Source organism: Sapajus apella, unplaced genomic scaffold (genome assembly GCF_009761245.1).
Source record: "Sapajus apella isolate SASKATOON/1434 unplaced genomic scaffold, GSC_monkey_1.0 scaffold85, whole genome shotgun sequence".
Classification (NCBI taxonomy): domain Eukaryota; kingdom Metazoa; phylum Chordata; class Mammalia; order Primates; family Cebidae; genus Sapajus; species Sapajus apella.
The window spans coordinates 5,028,531-5,050,324 of record NW_022437025.1 but is presented as its reverse complement, the minus strand read 5'-3'; the positions used below and the strand labels follow the sequence as shown (position 1 = coordinate 5,050,324).

The 21,794-nt window shown below is 56.4% G+C and overlaps 1 protein-coding gene across 7 annotated transcripts in view; it reads left to right on the top strand.

Moving 5' to 3' along the window:
• SORCS2 (sortilin related VPS10 domain containing receptor 2) overlaps nucleotides 1–21,794 on the top strand; it is a 587,909-nt gene that overhangs the window by 488,138 nt on the left and 77,977 nt on the right. For all 7 annotated transcript variants that reach the window (XM_032254109.1, XM_032254110.1, XM_032254108.1 and 4 more), the window contains exons 5-6: nucleotides 10,100–10,173; nucleotides 20,159–20,223. In XM_032254109.1, the coding sequence (XP_032110000.1) occupies nucleotides 10,100–10,173; nucleotides 20,159–20,223 (139 nt within the window). The remainder of the gene's footprint in view (nucleotides 1–10,099; nucleotides 10,174–20,158; nucleotides 20,224–21,794) is intronic.

The following is a 21,794-nucleotide window of genomic DNA, read 5'->3' as shown; positions in this document are numbered from 1 at the left end:
CCACCTCCACCTCCACCTCCTCCACCTCCACCACCACCACCACCACCTCACTACCTCCACCACCTCCACCACCATCTCCAGCACCACCACCTCTCCACCCTCCAAAGATGGAGGGTGGGCACAGCAGCCTTTCCTGGGACCTTACTGGCAGCAGACATTACCCAGTGGGGAAGGAAAAAGCCTCCACCTCACTTTCACCTTCCAAACCTGGCCAGAGTGCATCCCACTACCTGAAAATCTAGCTGCAAGGAAGTCCACGCAGTGTCGGGCTGCAGCTTTCAGGCCTCTGCAGTGCAACAAGGCACCCTGGAGTGAGGAATGAAAGCGTGTTGAGTGCCGCCAACCACATCAGACCGCCACTAAGAGTCCAGGGCCGACTCGAAGCATCTTCGAAACCACGAGAGACCCCCGGACCCTCTTCTGTGTGCCCTTCCTGGGCCCTCACACTGCTGCTGGCCCTCCCTCCTGTCCTGCCTCACTCCGGCCTTTTATCTTTGCATGAGGGAAGGAGGCGTGTCCTCGCTGACCACCTCCACTGCTTTCTGCGACTCCGAGTGATGAAATTCACCCTTCCACAGGATGCATCCATGCAGGTTTCAGCCGCAGTAACTGGGCTGTCCCGGATGTGCTGATTCTTAGTTGCTGCTGTTTGTCTTTTATTAAGCAGAAATGTTCTATTTCTGCAGCAGTTGATGGCGGATAGTAAAATCGCCTCCCAGGAGAGTGAGCTGGAAAGGCTTCGTTAAGCTCCGGCAGGCGTCGTAAACGCAAGCGAGAGGCGGTGATGACAGTGACAACCCCATCCGTTAATGCGGAGGCTTTATTGCCTGGCTCGCAGGCACCCGTGGCCACGACTCACTTTTTATGCACGTGTTGACTGTGGGTATGAGCAGTGCCCTCCCGGTTTGCAGATGGGTAAACTGAGACATGAGATAGAAGGGTGGCCTGGCCTGAGTCACTCAGATGACCCAGAGGAAGGGCCAGAGGTGATCAGCCATCCTTACTGAAGGCAGGGGTGACTCCTCAGCCCATGGTACAGTCCCATGAGCTCAAGTCTGAGAGACGAGAATTACTGCCGCAAGGGAGTGCTATGTGGCCTTGAGTAACTTACCTAACCTCTCTGAGCTTCAGCTGTGTGACCTTGAGCAACTTGCCTAACCTCTCTGAGCTTCAGTTTTTTCATTTGTCAAGAGGGAAATTGCCATCTTATGAGTGTGTTTGTGAGTGTGTACATGCATGTGCTTGTGTGTATGTGTTCATGTGCGTGCCTGTGGGTGTGTGTTTGTGTGTGTGAAGTGAGGTGGCATCCAACAAGCACAGCTCAGTGCCTGGCTCCATAAAAGGCCACAGCCGCTGCCAGGCTCTCACCGAGGCCCAGACGGAAAAAGAAGTGCAGCCAATGGCCGCAGCTGTGGCTGTTCACTGAGCACATACTGCATGCTGGGCACTGCTTTGCAAGCTTAGTAAAGGCTCCTTACTCTCACGAAGCATATGTTCTAGGGGACGAGAACTTTCTTTAAAAAGTCCTTTCTGAATGAAAGGTGATGGCTTCTTACCGTTCACCCTGGAGCAGGTGTCAGCAAACCATGGGCTGTCGCCTGGGTCCGTCACTGGAGCTTCCCTGGCACACAGCTGTGCCCATCTCTGTGCCCCAGCATCTCTGGCTGCCTTCCCGCTCCCAAGGCCGTGGTGAGTGGTTGCTACAGAGACCACACGGCCTCCGCCGCTGAAAATATTTACTACCCTAACGCGTTTACCAGCCCCTGCCCTAGAGTCAAACGTGATCATTCAGTCAGCAAATGGGCCATGCGCACCAGCAGCCACGGATTCCGGACTAGCGCTGGTGCCGCAGGTGAGCAAGGCAGGTGTGTGCCCTCGAGCTGTGGCGTAGCAGAGAAGTAGATAAACTCCCAGGACACCAGGAAGTCAGCAAACAGCTGCGCTGGCGTGAGCTCCCCGCAGTGCACACGCAGCCGGCGGGCTGGGGAGAGGGTCACCAAGATGCCGGCAGCCGAGCCGGGCGGGGCTGGGAGGACCTCAGGTGGGGGTGGAGGGTGTGCATCCGTGTGGCTGGATTGTGTCCCCCCAAATTCCTATGTTGAAGTTCTAACCCCTGGTATGAAAGAATGTGATCATATTTGGAGACGGGGCCCTTAAATTAACATTAGATTATCAGGGTAGGTTCTAATCCCATTTGACTGGTGTCCTTATGACAAGAAGAGATCAGGACAGAGACGCGGCCGGGAGTGGTGGCGTGCACCGATGCTCCCAGCACGCAGAGGGGCCCAGGCAGAAGGATCGATTGAGCCCAGGAGTTTCAGGGCTGCAGAGAGCTACCATTGCACCTCTGCACTCCAGCCTGGGTGACAGCCTCTGTTTCAAAACCACAAACACTGCAAAAGACAGGCACAGAGGGAAGACCACGGAGGGACGAGGGAGGCAGCGGCGTCTGCGAGCCGAGGAGGGAGAAGCCCACCCGGCCGATTCCTCGATTCTGGACTTCTGGCCTCGGAGTGGCGTGAGACGATGTTCTGTTGTTTAAGCCGCACCCCCGGGGGCATGTTGTTACGGAAGCCTCGCCGACTAATACAGCATCCCGTGTGAAGAGAACGTCGGGACAGAAGCCCAGGGGCGGGAGGCACATGCCGTTTCCAGATGGGGAGGATCCCGCTGGGGGAGTGTGACTTATGCCACACCAGAGGGGGTCTGGTGGGAGCTGGCATGGGGCCTGCAGAGATGTGGAGCTGGGAATGCGGCTGTCCTGAAAACCAGGAGGCAGCCAGGGGAGGAGGAGGGGAGGGATGCTCCAGGCAGAGGCTGGAGGTGAGAGAGCAAAAAAGCGGATTTACATCACAATGTGTGGTTCAACAGAGCTGGAGCCCAGGGCATGAGGAAGCGGGGGAAGGGGCCCCCATTCCACGTGGCCAGGGCTTGGGGAATGGGGTTAAGGGAGCGGGGTTAAGTTGTGCTGAGTAAGACACAGGCTCTCAGCCTCTTCTCGACCTCTTTCTTATTTATTTATTTTTTTTGAGACAGAGTCTTGCTCTGTCACCAGGCTGGAGTGCAGTGGCATGATCTCAGCTCACCGCAACCTCCACCTCCCGGGTTCAAGTGATTCTCCTGTCTCAGCCTCCTGAGTAGCTGGGACTATAGGCTTTTGCCGCCACACGGGGCTAATTTTTGTATTTTTAGTAGAGACGGAGTTTCACCGTGTTGGCCAGGATGGTCTCGATCTCTTGACCTCGTGATCCGCCCGCCTTGGCCTCCCAAAGTGCTGGGATTACAGGCGTGAACCACCGTGCCCAGCTCAACCTCTTTCTTCAAGACGATCTAGCAGTCATGTGTGCTTTCTCTAGGCGGGTGGTGGCAAAGGAGTGTGGTTAAAGAAAGTCAACTCCCAGCCTTGTTGAAGAGAAAGATGATTTCACTCATGGTACCAGGAGCAGAAAGTACGGTCAGACAGCCACACAGACAGACGGGTGCCTTTCTCGCCACTCACACCCAGGGCCATGGGCAGAGCAGCCATCCCTGCAGACGCCATGGGATGTGGGACACCCCTGCCGGGACAGTCCCACGATGCAGGGCCCTGCCTGCTTCTCTTCAGCTTCGGGGAGGAGGGAGGGGACGCTTGCTGAAATTGCACTAGCGACAGTGGTGGGGTCTGTTGTTTTCAAGTCGAGCTCAGGAATTCCGTCCACTGCTGGTGAGGGAGGAAAAGCGGTGTGCGGAACATCCGTTTCTGATGCGGACGAGGAGGGCCGGGGGTCACCAGCCGCCCGGGATTTGCTGCCTTTTACACCTGCAGTCTCCCGGCCGTGGTTCCTTGGGCAACCTCCCACCCCGTCTTTCGGTGGGCTCAACCCTTGGCTGGTTCTTCTGACCTGCTCGTCCACAGGGACCCTGCTAGGGACGGCCCGCATGAGTGCTCCGGTGGGTTCATCTCGGCTCTGAAGCGTGAACTGTGGAAAAGCCTCGCTGCTTCAGGACTGGCTAATTGGTAGCTTGAGCGTTTTGGCACTGCTGCGGTAGTTTGCATAGTGTCTCATCGCTGAAGCTTCCCAGATGGAAGACTGGGGGAGGCAGCAGCCGAGGTGGGGTGGGGAAGCTGGGTGGCCTGACATGGGATGGGGTGCTGGCCCCTGAGGGCTCTGCTTACGGTGTGGCAGGTGGGATGGCGGGCACCTCTGGGATTGTGGCTGGAGGACCTGGTGGATGGTGGGAAGAAGGGAGGCCATTTACTGAGACCAGAGAGGAGGAGGAGGAGGACATGGAGGCTGGGGGAGCAGGGCTGGGTGGGACAGGAGGAGGAGGGGGAGGACATGGAGGCTGGGGGAGCAGGGCTGGGTGGGACAGGAGAAGGGGGAGGAGGAGGGGGAAGAGGGGGAGGAGGACAACATGGCTCAGGAGGGCCTCTGAGCCAGTGGCCTTAGCAAAGGCCTGACCCAGGGGGTGACTTTGAACTGAGTCTTGAACATCGACTGGGGACAAGGAAAGCATTCCAGGCAGAGGGCACAGCGGGCGCAGATGCTCAGAGGACTCTGTGCATACATTAGCACCACAAGTGTGAGTGAGCCCCGAGTGGAGTGTGCCTGGGGTGGGGGCATGCAGGGAGTGCGCAGGATGGCAGCCAGGGGGTCCCGATGGCCTGGGACGCTATGTACCCATGTGAGGGTGTGGGATTTTCTGGAGGCCACACCTCCTGGAAGGCCTGCATGGAGACTGGCGGGACCAGCTGTGCTCTGCAGCCACAGGAGCGAGGGCTGGGAGCAGGGGTCCACGGAGATGGTGTGGCCCACTGGGCGGTGGCCCTGGGTGGAGAAGGGTGTGGCATGCAGCTGGTTCAGGGTACACAGTTGCGTCTGAAGCATGGTGACTTATTAGACATCGCAGTAGGGAGGCAAGGACCGGGACCCAGATAGGAAAAGGCCCAGGGCACTGGCCTTGGAGGCAGGTCAGGAGCAGGGGGTGATGATCACTGGGCAGCCCAGGTGGGCTTCCAGGAGGAGGGGGCACACCTACCTGTGCTGAGAGGCAGGGCTGCACAGGGCTGGGCTTGATGAGCCGTCTCCCTTCTGAGATTCTGCACATCCTTCCTGATGACCAGCAGTGGTGGCAGCGGCATCCACAGCAGAAGTGACATCCATGATGTCATTGGCTCCTCATAATGTGGTGCCTGTGACAAGGACGTGGGGGAAAGACAAGGAGTACGAAGCACAGAGGAAGCCAGTCGTGCCGGCCCTCGGGCCCGGAGCCGTGGCCTCTGACCCTGGCTGCCGTTCGTGTGAATGTCGTACCGTTAGGCAGACGGAGAATCTGGGTTGAGTGGTTGGCTTGAGCCTTCCTTCCTTCCCGGGCCAGTGATGGGAACTGTGCTCAAATGATTCATTCTAGACAGATCCTGATTGCAGAAGGAAGAAAGAGACGTGCATTCAAATCACAGATAATTCAAGTGCGGGTCTGACAGGGGGTGACTCTGGGTGAATCTCTCGATTGCTGCGAGCCTCCGTCTCCGTCTGCACAAGATATTTTTAGAAGCATCGACTTCCCAGCGATGTTTTGTAGGCGCCTTGAGAGGCAAAGGGCCCGGCTGGTGCTCGCACGCAGGATGGACCCCACTATTACAGGTGTTACCAGGCGGTGATCACGACAGGACGTGCTGTGTGTGTGGCAGGCACAACTGCTTTGCTGTGCGCCTGGATAACCCCACAGCATCCCTTCATGCAAGAGGTCACATTCCTGTTTTAAAAAGCGGTGAAACTGAGGCTCAGAACAGCGTGGGAGCGCATGCAAGGTCTCCTGCTGTGCATGGTGGGTGCTAATGGAGCCAGGCCTGCTGGAGCCCAAGAACACTAGGCTCACAGACTCTCCCCTTTGAAACGCTACAGCTGGGCATCATTTTATAGATGGGGAAACTGAGGCAAGGAAATGTCTCCACGGCCATGACACAGCAGCAGAGGCCAACTCCAAAGACCCAGGTCCCCACCTCCCTGTCCAGCCCTCTCTCCCCTCCCAGCCCAGCCCAGCCTGCCTCCTCCATCAGCCACACCCATGCGGTGGGGCCACGACCTCTCCTGTCCCAGGCTTGAATCTGCAACGAAAAACACGGTGAGCTCTGAGCTTTGCTTGTGTAACAAGGATTTCAGCATGTGATGCTCCAGGGGTGCAAAGGATCCCCTAAACCCCACGTGGCCCATCCTTCCCTGAGGAATGCAGGGCGGGCCATATTGCACCAGTACAGCCCCTACCCTGAGAGGGGCAGCCAGCAAAAACAGCACGCAAATCAAAGATGAACTGGGGACATCAGTTATAGAATCACTGGCCCAGCCCAATGTCTGCGCTCACTCTTCGCCTGAGACTTAGGGATGAAACGTATTGAAATGTAAATGAACGCTGAGCCAGTGTCAGCGGAGACGCAAGGGAAAAGGGACAGTGTCTTCCGTTGCCCGGACAGGAAAAGCAGGCACGTGCGGTGGATGCGCTGTGTCAGACACGGGCTGGACTTCCGGAGCACGGGCTGCAGTTGAATCATCCGGACCTTCTGAGTGAGAATGACGATTGTCAGCCCAGTTTCACGGCTGGGAGAAACAGGCCTGGCCAGGTAGCTGGCTCCAGCGGGGGCTGGGAGCCCAGGCTTCCTGGCATTGCTGTTAGGAGAGTGTCCCGGCCACTCTGGAGAGAGAGGAGGTCAGACTGCCTCCAGGAGGCCCCTCTGCCATCCCGTTCGTCTCCTCCGGAGTGGACAGAGGCCCCTCCCAGTGGCTGTGCCAGAACCCTGTTGACTCCAGCAGAGATGGCACCATGCCCGCGAGGCCACAGAAGAAACCCAGGAACAGCAAAGGAGACACCAGGTTTATTGGAGGACGTTACACGCAGGGGCAGTCTGGTGGCAGTGGGCTGGGCAGGAGAGCCCTGCAGTTGATGTGGCCTCTTCCCCCTCCGCACCCTCCCACTAACAACCTCCATCCAACCCAGCACAGAGGCCTCGGCCCCCATGGGGCCTGCATTCCAAGAGAGGGGCCAGAACACATTCCTCATGGATACAAGGGAGGGGCCAGAACCAGTTCCTCATGGATAAGGGGTGAACTCCGGGTTTGCCACTCCTGGATTCCTTAGCTGGGGACTCATTGTTCTTAGACCATGGGATCATCCTCAGGGCGAGCTTCGGGGACGGCTATCAGGTGTCTCTGCCATACCCCAGGGAGGGAGGCTCTTGCTGCCTGCTTAAAACCCTTCCCTCACTCCCAGCCCTGAGAGGTGAAGTCACAGCTCTGTCCCCTCCTCCCGCACCAGGGCAGCCTGCCCGTGACACTGGCCTTGGCGCCGTGAGGCCTGGCATCCTGGAGCCAGATGCATTGTGTGCTCAACATCTCCAGCTGCAGGGACTGTGCTGGGTCATCCCCTCCTTCTGGAATGGCCTCCGCCTTCCTCGGCCGCCAACACCCCCACACCCTTCAGATGCTGGCCTGACGCCAGGCAGTGAGTCGGGGAAGAAACCGGGGGCCCATCCGGATCTTCCACAGGGGAATTGAACACCCGAGGCTCTGGCGGGGCTGGAGTAGCATGGAGGGAGGCAGGCCTGCCAGGAGACCACACACAGAGCTGCAGGGCCCAAGGGCCCAGGTGGCCCGCCACAGTCACGGCTCCTGACCCCTGGGCCCCTGCCTGTCCTGCTGGGCCCGTCCAGCTCTCCTGTGTTAGATAACACAGAGGACCCTGCCTCCTCTGGGCCCCCAGGGCATGGCAGCTGCCTGTGGAGCCCGTCATGGTCATGGGCAGCTCGGGGCTGTGGACCCAGCACCACCGTCTTGGACAGCACCCCTGCTTGCTGAGCTCCCACGGAGGGGAGAAAGGAAGATTCCTTTCCCCACCCATCTCCAGGTTCATAGCTAAGGCCTCCGTTGCAGGACACTCACCAGACGGAAGCAAAACAAATTCACGTCATTTAAGTCTCCTGTGACGTGGGAGTGCTCGAAATGAAGGCCCGAAGAGACAGGAAGTCCGAGTTCGATGCTTAGCGCTGGTGGACAGGGGCTGGTCCTGGAGAAGAGTGACAGGAGGGCGGGGCTGTGATCTGGTGAGGGGAAGCGGGCAGGGGGTGGGGCTTAGCCAGGCTGCGTGTCCAGCGTCTTCTCAGCCTCCTGGCGTGGCATCCCTCCCCAGGCCTGGGGCAGGACACCTGTCACGTGAGGGACTTCTCGGGGAGGGTGGGAGAAGGTCAGAGGACACCCTTAGCTTAGGGGCTGCTTCAGGGAAGGAAGGAGAGGGAGAATAGGCTTCCTGCCTCTGCTGTGTTCTCGGTTTCCAAGATGCCACATTTGGGGGAGTGTTTCCAGCACCCATAACCAGCTTCTCATATGGAGAATGGAGCTGTGAAATCCCACCCCCTGGCATGGCCAAGAGGAGTGCCCTGATACAGAGGCTCCTCCCCGCCCCACATGCCGCTGTGCCCGAGAGCTGTCCCGCCTCTTGCCAGAGCGGATCTCAGCTCCCTCCAGGACTGCCTTGTCCATAAAGGAGGATGAGGCCCTTTCCCACAGGCCTTCATGGAAAGCGGAACAGCTCTGGGCCTTGCCTGTGGCCCTGGCAACTTCACTTGGCACTCCCAAAGCTCATAGCTTGATCAAGGTCCTGTCTCCACCTGAGACCCCCAGGCCAGAGCCCTGGGTGTGAATCTGAGGACCATCTGGCTCTTTCCTTTCTCCCCAGGCCTGGGACACTGACCCAGGGACCCCCGGCCCCGTCCACTCCTCCCAGGCTCTGGGGCACAGACGTGAGGACCCCCGGCCCCGTCCACTCCTCCTAGGTTCTGGGGCACAGATGTGAGGACCCCTGGCCCCGTCCACTCCTCCCAGGCTCTGGGAAACAGACGTGAGGACCCCCGGCCCTGTCCACTCCTCCCAGGCTCTGGGGCACAGATCCAAGGGCCCTCTCACCCTCTTTGCTCTGCTTACTCCTCAGAGGACCAGTCCAGCTGCCAGCACAGGCCTCTCTCAAGCCCTGTCCTCCTCTCCATTCTACCCCTGGGCCCGGGCCTGGCGTCCTCTGGCTCCCTGCCTCCACCACAGCCTCTGGTGGGGGCTCCTGAAACACAGTCTGGCCATGGACCCCCTGAGTGCCTCATCTTATCCAGACTTGGTGGTGGTTTGGGGCAGGGCCAACTGTGTGATTCATTTGCAGGGCGCAGCGCAGAGTGAAAACTTGACAGTCAGGTCAAGTGCTTCCCTTCCTTCTGCACGCTGTCTCTCTGGGCCTGTCATGACATTCTTGACGTCATGCTCCCTGGCTCACAGGGACACCCTTCCAGGCCCCCAGCACTGACCTCAAAACTGTGCGCAGGGCACCCACCCCTGCCTCTTCCTGTGCCCAGGCATGGCCCTGGCACTCTCCGGGGACAAGGACAGTGTAGAGACAGGACCACGGGCATAGGCAGCTGAGATGGTGTCCTGAGGATTCAGGGCTGGAGAGGGACCCCGGGCTGTCAGCCCTACACACGCTCTCTTGACCCCTCAGCCTTCACTTCCAAAGCTCCAATTAAAGACAAAATTATTAAGGAGTTCAAGTTGGTGACTGCAGAGAATTATTCTGAGCAAGGTCCCTGGGCTGTGGCACTGGTCACAGGCTGTGAGGCCGGCCCTGGTGTCAGGCCCCAGCCCGCCTGTGCCTGCACTGAGCCCTGCGGCAGATGGCACACCCCTGCCCTGGCACCACCACTGTCCTGCTCTGACATCCCTTGCCTCCTCCGGCCCTGGCAACATGAGCTCCCTCCTCCCAAACGCCCTTCCTCCCACCGTCACACAGGATTATAAAGTCCCTCCCACCTTCGAGGCTCAGACACACCACCTCTGTGAGGTCCCCCCTGGATTTCATCCTGGAGAACCTCCTCTCCCGGCTTCTGCCGGCTGGCCTGGGGAGAGGAATGCCTCATGGAGGCCGTGAGGTTGGGTCTGCACCCCAGCATGAGCACAGGGCCTCTGCGTGGCCGCTGGAAAAGGCTGACTTCTGCTAGGGACCCACTGTGCGGGGACATCCACCTCTGTCAGAAGCAGCTTATTCCTGACGTCCTGACCAAGCTTTCCTTTCTCCTTTTTCTGCCCTAAAGCTCTACGTGTCATCCGACTTGGGGAAAAAGTGGACGCTTCTGCAAGAGCGAGTGACTAAAGACCACGTGTTCTGGTGAGAGCACTTCCCCCGACCCTTGGAAGTCCCCCAGGGACCCGCAGCTCCCCTTCCTCCCCAGCCCGGGCAGGGTCCCCACCCCACAGCCCCACAGTCTACTCATCCCAGGGAACCCCAGTTGTTCCTTCTGCTCCACGCTGGGTGGCACTGGAAATGGCAGAGTCTGGGGGTTCATGTCCCTCAGGCCACGTTTTTACCTATGAACCAGCTATGTGGACCTGTGCCACTGCTGTTCCCTCCCTGAGCCTCAAAGCCTCCCCAGTGGAGACAGGTGCTGATGTACACGTCCCCAGCACAGCACCCGGTCCACTGCTCCTCGCTCCCCACCTGACCCAGGCGCTGACTCAGCCCCTGACAAGCAGCCCCCGTGGGTGCTGACCCAGCCTGCCTCAGCCCTGCTCTCCTGCTTATCCATGCCTGGGCGCCCCTCCCGCAGCTCAACCTGTCTCCCTTCCCAGCCCTTGCTGGGTACCAACGAGCAGGATCCGTTTGGGGTTGTACCCCAGAAAAGGCCCCACCCCCGCCTCCTGAGGAGCCAGGCCCGAGAAAGGGGGCTCCCATCCCAGGCAAAGGGCCACTGGGGACCTGTATCACACAGCAGGTCCCAACCCCTTGAGTGCATCCTCAGGGAGTCTATCAGTGCACTTCCTGGACAACACGCCAGTCTCACTGCACCGGGGGACACTTGGCTCTCCTTGAGAAATGTCTGTGGGCTGCACCCGTGAGGGCCCCGGAGGACAAGGGCTTGCCCAAAGTTGCAGGCAGCAGCACTGGGCCAGGAGCCAGTGCAGCCGCACAGAGCTCACACTTGCCCCTCTCCTGCTGCGGCCACGCCCGTCCTTCTGATTGCACTGCCCTTCCAGACCCACACTGCTCCGCGTGCTGATTCCACCGCATCCCTCTTTCTTATGTGTGCACATACGCACACATACAAATCACGCACAGAAGCACACATGCATACAAGCACACATGCAAACATGCAAACATGCATACACACATGCACACACACATGCACACAGATGCACACGTGCACACAACACACATGTGCAAATACATGCACACACAAGCACATACATGCACGAGGCACACACATGCACACATGCAAACCCATGCACAGACACATGCACACACATGCACACATGCATGCACACATACAAATGCACACATACACACACATGCACACAAGCACATACGCACACACATGCACATACGCACACACATACAAATCACGCACAGAAGCACACATGCATACAAGCACACATGCAAACACGCAAACATGCATACACACATGCACACACACACACAGATGCACACGTGCACACAACACACGTGCAAACACATGCACACACAAGCACATACATGCATGGAGGCACACACATGCACACACATGCAAACCCATGCACAGACACATGCACACAAGCACACACATGCACACACGCAAGCACATGTGCACACATGTACACGTGCTCACACAAGCACATACAAATGCACACACGCACAAATGCACACACATGCACACACACATAAGCACACACATGCATACACATGCACACGCACACATAAGCACACACATGCATACACATGCACACACACTTGCACACACACATGCACACACACACAGTGCTAGCCTCTTATCCCACGTGTGCAACAGACCATTGTGCAGGCCACAGCCTGGTCTCTCCAACAGAAAAGCACATGGAAAGGGCTTCCTACCTGTCTCCCTTTGTAATATCACACTGACCTTGGCAGGAGACTGGCATCCTGGCCACCCCGCAGGCTGAAGGGAGGCTTTTTCCTCCTTTGGAATGCCGACTGCTGGTGGGCACGCCCTTGGCTCATGGAGAGACGTAACAGCTGCCTCTCCTCGGGCTGCCCACGGGAGGGCCCGGTTCCTCCCTCAGAGACCAGAGCACTGCCGTCCATCACTGGTCTTGTCATTGCTGTCAACTGTCAGGAGCCAGAGCCACCCTGCCGTGGGATGCCTGGGCCTGAGCGCTCTCAGAGGTGGAGAGCAGAGCCAGGAGGTGGGATTTCTGAGCCGGGTCGCTCTGGGGAATTGGTGGAGCTCTGTTCACTCCCAGGCCAGGCAGTTTCCTGGACAGCTCTCCAGTCAGAGAAAGAAACCGACCCACAGCGCCCAGAGGGAAATTGGCGATAATTCAAACATGTTATTATCTCAGGCAAATCAAATTGTTTTCTCCCTGAAGTGTCTCAAATAGCGCAGTTGTTATTGGAGGGAATCACAGTGGACGCTGGCCCCTGTGGCCCCGGGATCTCTCCTGGAGTGTGGTGACAGCCGTGGGAATGCCCCCGCCCCTTATAAGCAGTAAATAATGCTGTTTTGACAGCATTTCCAAGGAGCTCTTTGTCCTTGAACTGACAGCGGGAATCGCCAAAGCCTCGTGTTCTGTCTGAAGCTCAGACTCATTCACGTTGTGCTAAGCTACACAGCAAGCAAGCTCATTAGAGTGGCCTGTGAGTGGGAGGGAGCAGCCCCAGGTGCCCTGAGACCTGCTGCCTCCTGGGTAGGGCCGGGCGCGGCCCCACACCCTGCCCTCAGTCTCTCCATGCCTCAGCACAGAATCGTAACAGCAGCCGCCCCGCAGCCACCCCACTTTGAATACTGAGTGTCTGCCGGGCAGCTCGCTGAGGCTCTGAATGCTCCATTCCACGGCATCCCCAAGCAGCCCAGGGGGGTCTCCCTCATGCCTCGGGAGGAACTGAGGCTCAAGGCTTCAGCACTCATTGTAGGTCCCATGTCATGAAGGGGAGCTGAGGCTCAGAGAGGGTCAGGCACTCATTGTAGGTCTCATGCCATGGGGGAAACTGAGGCTCAGAGAGGCTTGGGCACACATTCTAGGTCCTCCTGCCCCCCCAGCTGCAGCCCTGAGCCTTGGTCCACCTCTGGCTGTGGCCAGTGGCCCTTGCCCACTCTCTTGGGTGGTCCGGCCGCCTGGGCTTCACCGGGTGTTCCTGCATCTACCTCCTTGCTCAGCCGCCCAATCGCCCAGGGAAAGCCTCAGCCTACCTCTCCATCAGCTCCGGGTCCTGGCAGGGCACGGGGGCAGCAGGGCCTAGAAGGAGGAGGTGGAGGGCTCCCCACTACAGTCTGTTATCACACCTTTCAGGGCTCAGCAGAACCATTTGCACTGGAGCTGCCCTCAGCACAAATGGAGTGCAAGTCAGTTCCCGCCTTCCCAAAACACTTACTCCCTGAGGGCTGCCTGCCCCAGCCCATCTCACAGGCCTGCCGTTTCTAGGCAGGGAGAACTCGCCGAGCAAGAAGGCCTGTGTGTCAGGCTTGCCATTTCCTGCAGGGAGTGGGGCTCTATCTGAGATGTTGTAGTGCGGTCTAAGAGAGTCTTCTAAACCCATGGCTGATGGACTCAGAGCAGAGATCAGGCCTCAGACCACCTGTACACCTGTGTGTAGTCCAGGACCCTCACCAGCACACTGAGAAATGGATGTGGGAAGTGCTCAGAGCAAGAAACTAAAGGAATGAACATGGTAAATGAGTGAATTTATAGGGTGAATGACTGAGTGAGTGATGAGTTAGTGAGGTAATGAATGAGTGAATGAATGAGAGAATGAGTAACAACTGAGTAAATAAGTAAGTAACTGAGTGTGATCCAGTGAGGAAATGAATGTGTGAGCAAATGAATGACTGAGTGAATGAGTCACTGAATGAGTGGGTGAGTGAGTAAATGAGTGACTGAATGGCTGGCTGGCTGGGTGGGTGAGCCTGTGATTGGGTGAGTGAGTGACCGAGTGAGTGACTTGGTGAGTGGGTAAGTGAGTGAGTAAATGAGCAAGTCTGTGACTGACTGGTTGAATGAGTGAGTCTGTGACTGAGCAAGTGAATGAGTGAGTGAGTGAGTGAGTGACTGAGTGAGTGACTGACTGAGTGACTGCGTGACTGAGTGAGTGACTGATTGACTGAGTGAGTGACTGAGTGAGTGAGTGACTGAGTGAGTGAGTGACTGAGTGACGGAGTGAGTGACTGAGTGAGTGAGTGAGTGAGTGAGTGACTGAGTGACTGAGTGAGTGACTGAGTGAGTGAGTGACTGAGTGAGTGAGTGACTGAGTGACTGAGTGACTGAGTGAGTGACTGAGTGACTGAGTGACTGAGTGACTGAGTGAGTGACTGAGTGACTGAGTGACTGAGTGACTGAATGACTGACTGAGTGACTGAGTGACTGAGTGACTGAATGACTGAGTGAGTAACTGAGTGAGTGACTGCGTGACTGAGTGAGTCTGTGATTGAGGGAGTGACTGAATGACTGAGTGACTGAGTAGTCTGTGATTGAGGGAGTGAATGAGTGACTGAGTGAGTGAGTAACTGAATGACTGAGTGAGTGAGTGGGTGGGTGAGTGAGTCTGTGATTGAGTGAGTGGGTGAATGAATGAGTGAGGGCAGGGGGAGGCTTTGCACAGGCCAGGTGTCATTGCCCCACTTCACGGATGATGGATGATGAGGCTAAAATTCCATCTTGCTGGTGGTAGGTCTGCTGCTGAAGGGAACAATGTCTGCCTGTATTCAGGAGAGAACAATGTCAGGCCCAAGACCTCCTTTCCAAGGAGCTTACAAATGGTCTATTCACAAAAGCCGAAATCAACATTCCACCTTGAAAGGGAAAGTTTTTTTTACCTAGGGTCAGAGTGATTGATGCTGGTGCCCCTGTGTTTGAAATCTCAGTGGACTTCGAGGAGCCCCAGTCAGTTCCCGCCATACGGCACATCTGCGGGTCCTGTGTTACTCAGACTCATTTATGGATTTCCGCTGTCCACCTGGGGCCATTAGGGTGGACCTGGTCCCTGAAGAAGGTGTAGCAAATGGGGATCCTGGTGCGAGGCAGGTTGGGAGGAAGGCTGAGAGCTGAACGGGGACATCATATCTGGGTGGGAAACTCAGTGATGGGGAGAGGCCGTGGGAACTGGGCGCTCTGCCTGGGACATCACAACCTCCTTCAAGCAGGCTGTGGGGGTGCTCCTGCCCTCAGCACTGAGTGGTCACTCACACCAGGAAGTGACTTCCGCATCTTGAGGCTCAGCTTGCTCTTGGGCAAAGTGTCCATGAGAGGGACTGGTGTGGTAAATGGATAAGCAATTTTAACAGTCATTAGCTGGAATGACCAACCTCCAAACCCAGGAGTTCCCAGGGAGTCCCGCTTTGCAGAGGCTAAAGCACGTGGAGGTTTTCAGTGTGAAGAAAGTGGTAGGTAGATGGCAGTTCAGTAGGCACACGGAGATAGTGACATCTGGGAGATGGGATGTGATGCTTGGTTTGAGGAACCCTGGACCGGATCCCCACTAAGGCTCCTTTCATCTAAAAAATTCTACACTCCCCTCCTGGGAGCCAGGCTCAACGCTGGGCATATGCTGGATATGACTCCAAAATTGGACACCATCCCTGCCCTGCCTGCAGGACCAGCCCATGCCCCATCCCTGCCCTCCCTGCACGACCAGCCCATGCCCCATCCCTCCCTGGAGGACCAGCCCATGCCCCATCCCTGCCCTCCCTGGAGGACCAGCCCATGCCCCATCCCTACCTTCCCTGGAGGACCAGCCAATGGAGCTGGGACCCTGGGACATGTCTTCTGTCCCATCTCAGGCCTCATTACAGGTGCTTCACAGACTTGGCCCCTCAGAGAACCCCCATGAGTCAGGTGTTATTGTGCCATCTTAAGGACAGGGAACCTAGGCTCAGAGAGGTGCCGTAACTGCTTGAGCTCCCATCTTAAAGGTGTCATAGAACGGCAAAGGGAGCTCAGCCAGCCCAGGTCGGAGTCCCCCCTCTCAAGTCAGGCTCCTCCCTGGTGTCGCCATGTAGCCCCCCAACTGCAGGCTCTGGAGGGGACATGCAGCTGGTTTGTCACAGCATTCTCCATGCCAACAAGGCTGGACACGCCTGCGTTGGGTCAGATGGACTCGTGTCTGAGGTGCTTTGTAAACTGCTGAACGCAGCACTGGTTGGAGTCATCATAAGTGCCCACTCATGTCCCCAGCATGATTGGGCAGTCTCCACCAAAACTCGACAAGTGCCCTATATCCACTTGGCCTTGAGCACACAAGGGATGAGTGAGGCAGGATGGCCAGTGCCCTTTGTCCATCTCCCAGGAAGTGCGAGAACACAGATCTGGAGACAGCCCAGGCCACAGTAGAAGGGGTGTTTGAAGGGCCACTCTGATGATCGCACCCAGAGGACCATGTGTGTACCTCAGTATCGCCTCCATCTGTCCCCCAAGTCCTGAGCCCATCCAAGAATATGGCGTTGAATGTCATCTGCATTCCAGACAAATGTCCAGTGGCCACTTGGTCACTCGTGATGTGACCAGGCAGCCATATAGCAGCTCGGGATGCTGCCTTATCTGTTCCACACCCCTCCTGCTCCCACTACTCAGGCCAAATGCCAAGAAGGAAGGAAGTGCAGAGGGAGAGAGGAAGGAATTCCCAAGGTTTCTGTGAGATATAAGACAAATGCCCAGAAGACAAAAGCCTTCTCAGCCTCAGATTTTTAATATATAAAATGGAGTTCATTCCACCTCATAGTCCTGTGATGGAAACAAGGTAATAATTATAAAGTGCTTAGTTCAACAGGCAGCGCATAGTCAGCATTGAAAAAATGGCTCTTCCTTTCACCTCCCTTTCTTTAAGTCTCATTTAACCATTTAATAAACATCTATTATGTGCCCCACACACACGTTCCCTATGGTCAGAAAGACTGTAGCCTCCCAAAGAACTGGCTTCCACCTACTCATGGTGAAAGATTTGTCCTCACACTGCAAGTATAGGTGAGAACTTCCTCCCATTCCTGCCAATGTCCCCTTCCTGTGTGGCAAGATGCTGTTCAATAACAGACTTTACTTCCTGAGCCCTAGTGTGACCAGCTGGCATGGAAACTTATCGACTACAGTCCTAAAGAGTTTGAGCCTGAAACAAATGTTCATAGACCTTTTTCTAATCTGTGAGATTACTGAGGCAAGGACAAGAGCAGGGACCTGAAAAATGCACCTCTATATGTCCAGCCCTAGCCCAGGGCCAACTTGTAGTAGGTGCTCAGTAAATGGGTGGATGGGTGCATGCATGGATGGATGCATGGATGGATGGATGCCTGGATGGATGGACACATGCATGAATGGGTGATGGATGCATGCATGGGTGGATGGATGGATGAATGGATGCATGGATAGGTGGATGAGGGATGGATTGGTGATGGATGCATGAATGGATGAATGCATGATGGATTGCTGGATGGGTGGATGCTTGATGGATGGATGGATGGATGGATGGATGGATGGGTGATGGATTGATGGATGCATGGAGGGATGGATGCATGGATGATGGATGGATGGATTGATGGATGCATGGATGGATTGGTGGATGCATGGATGGATAGATGCATGGGTGGATGGGTGCATGGATGGGTGGATGGATGCATGCATGCATGGATGGATAGGTACATGGGAGGATAGAAGCATGGGTTGGTGGATGGACTGATGGATGCATGGATGGATGGGTGATGGGTGGATGATGCATGGGTGGATGTGTGCATGGATGAATGGATGCATGGATACACAGGTGGATGGATGCGTGGGTGAATGGATGCATGGGTGGATGGATGATGGATGGATGGATGCATGGGTGAATGGATAGATGGGTAGATGGATGCATGGATAGATGAATGGGTGATGGATGGATGCATGGATGGATGGAGGGATGGATGATGGACGGATGCATGGGTGGATGGATGAATGTGTGGTGGATACATGAATGCATGGATGGACGGATGGGTGATGAGTGGATGGGTAGATGGGTGGATTGTTGGATAGATGCATGGATAGATAGATAAATGGGTAATGGATGGATGGATGGTGAATAGGTCATGTTGCGTGTGGCCTCCTCACTAGCCTGTGCACTCCTAGAGGACAGAGGCTGTGTCTTGTTTATCTCTGAGCCTCCAATCCCTGGCAAATAGTGAGTCCTCTGATTTTTATTGCACACACAGCAGGTTGACAGGGACATGACCTAGGACAGGTGGCATCCAGCACAGTGAATGCAGCACCAGGGTGGGGAGTAATGTTGACAGAGTGGGTGAATGAACGGGTGGATGTCCCTCAAAGGCGAGGCTTTCAGATGGCAACCCTGAGCAGCAGCCTTTGCCCTGTCATTGCTGGCTCTTCAGCACTGAGAGGACAAGTACTGCATAAATTCAAGGCAGAATTGGTGCCAGTGTAATGATTGGAACAGCTGGGGAAGTGTCCAAGGGGCAAGTGAGGCTTTCCACCTCCAGCCAGCCCCATGCAGGTGGGCAGTCTGTGAGAGCACAGGGGACAGCCTTGGACAAAGCGGCCAGGGCAGGTGTATCCTCCAGCTGAGAGCCTGGACTGAGGGAGGGGCAGCTGTCCGCCTTCCCTCCCACTACCCCTTCACCGCATTATTCCATGCACAATGCTGTGCAGAGCCAGGAAGCAACTGTGTGGTGAAAAGATGTTGCTTTGGGAGTGGCACAACCTGGGTTGTGGATCTTGCTCTATTAGCTCTATGACCTTTAATCTGTTTTCACCTGTCTGGTCCTTGGTTTTCTCATCTGTAAAATGGGCATAACCAAATCATTTGGGATCATTCGAGGTAAGTGAGATAAGGCAACTAGAGCACCTAGGACAGTCCCTGTACCTGAGCAGCTGCTACTAAACGGAGCTATTAAATGAGTTCAGGTGACATGCTATGTGCAGCACAGCCTCAGGACCTGGCTTCTGCCTCTACGGACAGAAGCGTCCTCCCTCCCCTCCTGCCCAGTTAAAGGCTTCACCCAGCAGGGCAGTGAAACAGGGGAGAGGTGTGGGGCAGGGAAGGGGTGTAGGTGGGTGGAGTGTGGAGTGGGAGAACCACAGCCCCAGCCTGAGCGTCCTGGCCCAGGAGCCCACAGGGAAGCTTCGGTACCTCCTTCATCTCTGTCCCCAGGGCTGTGGCAGGGCTTGTACGCGGTAGGTACATCCCATTAGGCTCTTAGAGATGTCTGTGGAACTCGGCCACTTGGCCAAACTCCCAGATTTATGTCGTGTCTTCTCTGAAGCTGGGAGCACCCTCAAGGGAGGCAGAGTCCTGTAAGAGATGAGGCATCTGGACACGTGACATTAGAAGGCCTTGGTTGTGAGCAGGGCAGTGTGTGGGGTCTGAGGAGAGCATACATTTTGGGGGCCGAGCAGACCTGAGCAGGAGCTGAGACTGCCCTGGTCTGAGCCGTGCTGCCTTGGGCAAGTCACAGAGGCACCCTGAGCCTGGTGGGGTCACCTACAAATGCAGATGAAGACCCGCCTCACAATGCGTGCTCCAGGCCCGTGTGTGGGGACAGCCTGGTGCAAACTGTCGAGTGCTGGGGTAGGGGGTGCATTCCTCTTGCTGGAGCCTTTGCCACCTCACGAAAGGATTCAGGCAAGTCCCTAGAGGCAGCACTGGGCAAGGGGCGATGACTGAATCTTCCCAAGGGCACACTCACCAGGTAATGGGAAGCAGGAGGCGGAGCAGCAGCTCAGGTGAGCCTGGCTCGACTCCCAGGTCAGCCCTTTCCACGGTGTGGCTCTGGGAGGGTCACTTTGCTTCTCTGAGCCACAGTTTCCATATTGATAAAATTAGGATAGGGTGGGAGTCCCAGGCCTGCCTGTCTCCTGCAGCCGTTTTAGATGATCAAAATAAAACAAACAAAAATGAAAAAACAATGCAAAAGTATTATATGAAGAAGAAAGTCTTTAACAAACACTACCATGACAGGAAGAAAGCCAACCCCCTCGGCCCACGCAAGGAAGACCCAGATACTCTAGCCCAGGAGCAGGTGGGCTCCCGAGGAGGTGGTGCCCTGCAGACCCACAGAGCAAGGTGGCTTCAGACCCAGGGAGGCCAGATGGCTGCGTGGGGTGTGGGGAACTGCTGGGGGATGGGCACGGTGGCTCCATTCCTGATCCCAGCCTCGGCTCTTCTTTTCCAGGGCTGTTTCTGGGGTGGACGCTGACCCTGACTTGGTCCATGTGGAAGCCCAGGACCTCAGTGGAGGTAAGCCAGGCAGTGCACGGACACCAGGTATTCCTGAGTCACCTTGTGCCCGACACAGCTCAGCGGTGCCTGTGTTCAGTTGCTCTTCCCCAGTGACTGGCCCTACACAGCTGGCCTCACTGCGTCTCAAAGTGGCATGATTTTAAATGTGCTTGTTTTCCAGCTGGGGATGAATCGAAGTCAAGGAGCTCCACTCCAGTGGAAAAGTCTGTTAAGAGGGCGATTTGTTCTGGCCCCTGAGCATTAAGTGTTTCCCACTAACTCAGCCCCCAGCCCTACATGTGCTAAGTGTGGAGACAGTGGGGGGTGGGGCGGGCCCAGGCCTGCCCACCCGGATCCAGCCAGCTTCCTGCTGAGGGCTGTGCCTGCTGTGTGACAGGGGGTGCTCTAAGGAGGGCAGAGCAGCAGGGTCCCTGCAGAGACATCTCTGTGCAGCATCACCCAAGCCAGGATGTGTCCCCATTAGAACAGAAATGCAGGCATCAGCTCCCAGCCCTGCCGTCAGCCAACCTCAGGGCCCAGGGCCAGTCACCTCAGTCTCCTGGTCTGTGAGGTGGATAGTGACATTAAATGTGTGAATGTAGGGTCGTCACAGCCAAGCTTTCGGGGCAGGGTCAGTTGCTGGGTGTGCCCCCCCACCCCCTACCCCACCACCCTTGGGCAGGTATGGCCAGCATTATTACTGTTCTGTGTTGGTAACCAGGACAACAAAGCTCAGGGGCCGTCCAGGTTTGCCTGGGGTCACAAGGTCCCAGGCGGTGCCCCTCTCCCCACCCCTGCTGGGAATGCTGCTTCCTTTTGAAATTTCTTACCTTTGACCTCATGCACCCTGCCAGCCACCTCTGCTGGGCTCCCCCATCCCAGCTCTGCACACTCCCCAAGGCCTGGAGCTCCTTGAGTACCAGTGGGGGTCGCTGATCCCCAGTAAGTCTGCTGAATGAGTAAACACCTAGCCAGGTGCCCAAGTTGCCCCTGAGGAGCCCACTGGGCAAAATACTGCAAAATAACATGGGCGACAGATAGAAAGACTCTCTACCTGTGCCACACCACGCTGTCAGGGTTGGCTGTCTGCCCTTTCCAGAGCTTCAGCTGGCCCTGGCTCATGGGCACCTGCTGCCCACAGACCTTCTCAACTCCACGGCCACTAATTTCATCTAGGTGGCTCCTGCATGGCCATGTGGGAGTGTTTATAACACAGAAATTGGCAAGCACTCTCATCAAGGCTCCTATACCCGGCACACAGCCCGTCAGCCTGAGAGGTCGCCTTGGTGTGTTGTGTTGGCTGCTGGCTGTAGCCTAGAACACTGAGAGCCTGGCTATGGTGGGATGGATGAATGAGTGAGTGGTTGAGGGAATGAATTAATGAATGGGTGAGTGAGTGAATGAGTGAATAGGTGAGTGGGTGAGGGAATGATAGTGAGTGAGTGAGTGAGTGAGTGAATGAGTGATTGAGTGAATAAGTGAGTGAATGGGCAAATGAGTGAATGAGCAAGTAAGTGAGTGAGTGAATGAGTAAGTGAATGAGTGAGTGAGTGGGTGAGTGAATGAGTAAGTGAATGAGTGAGTGAGTG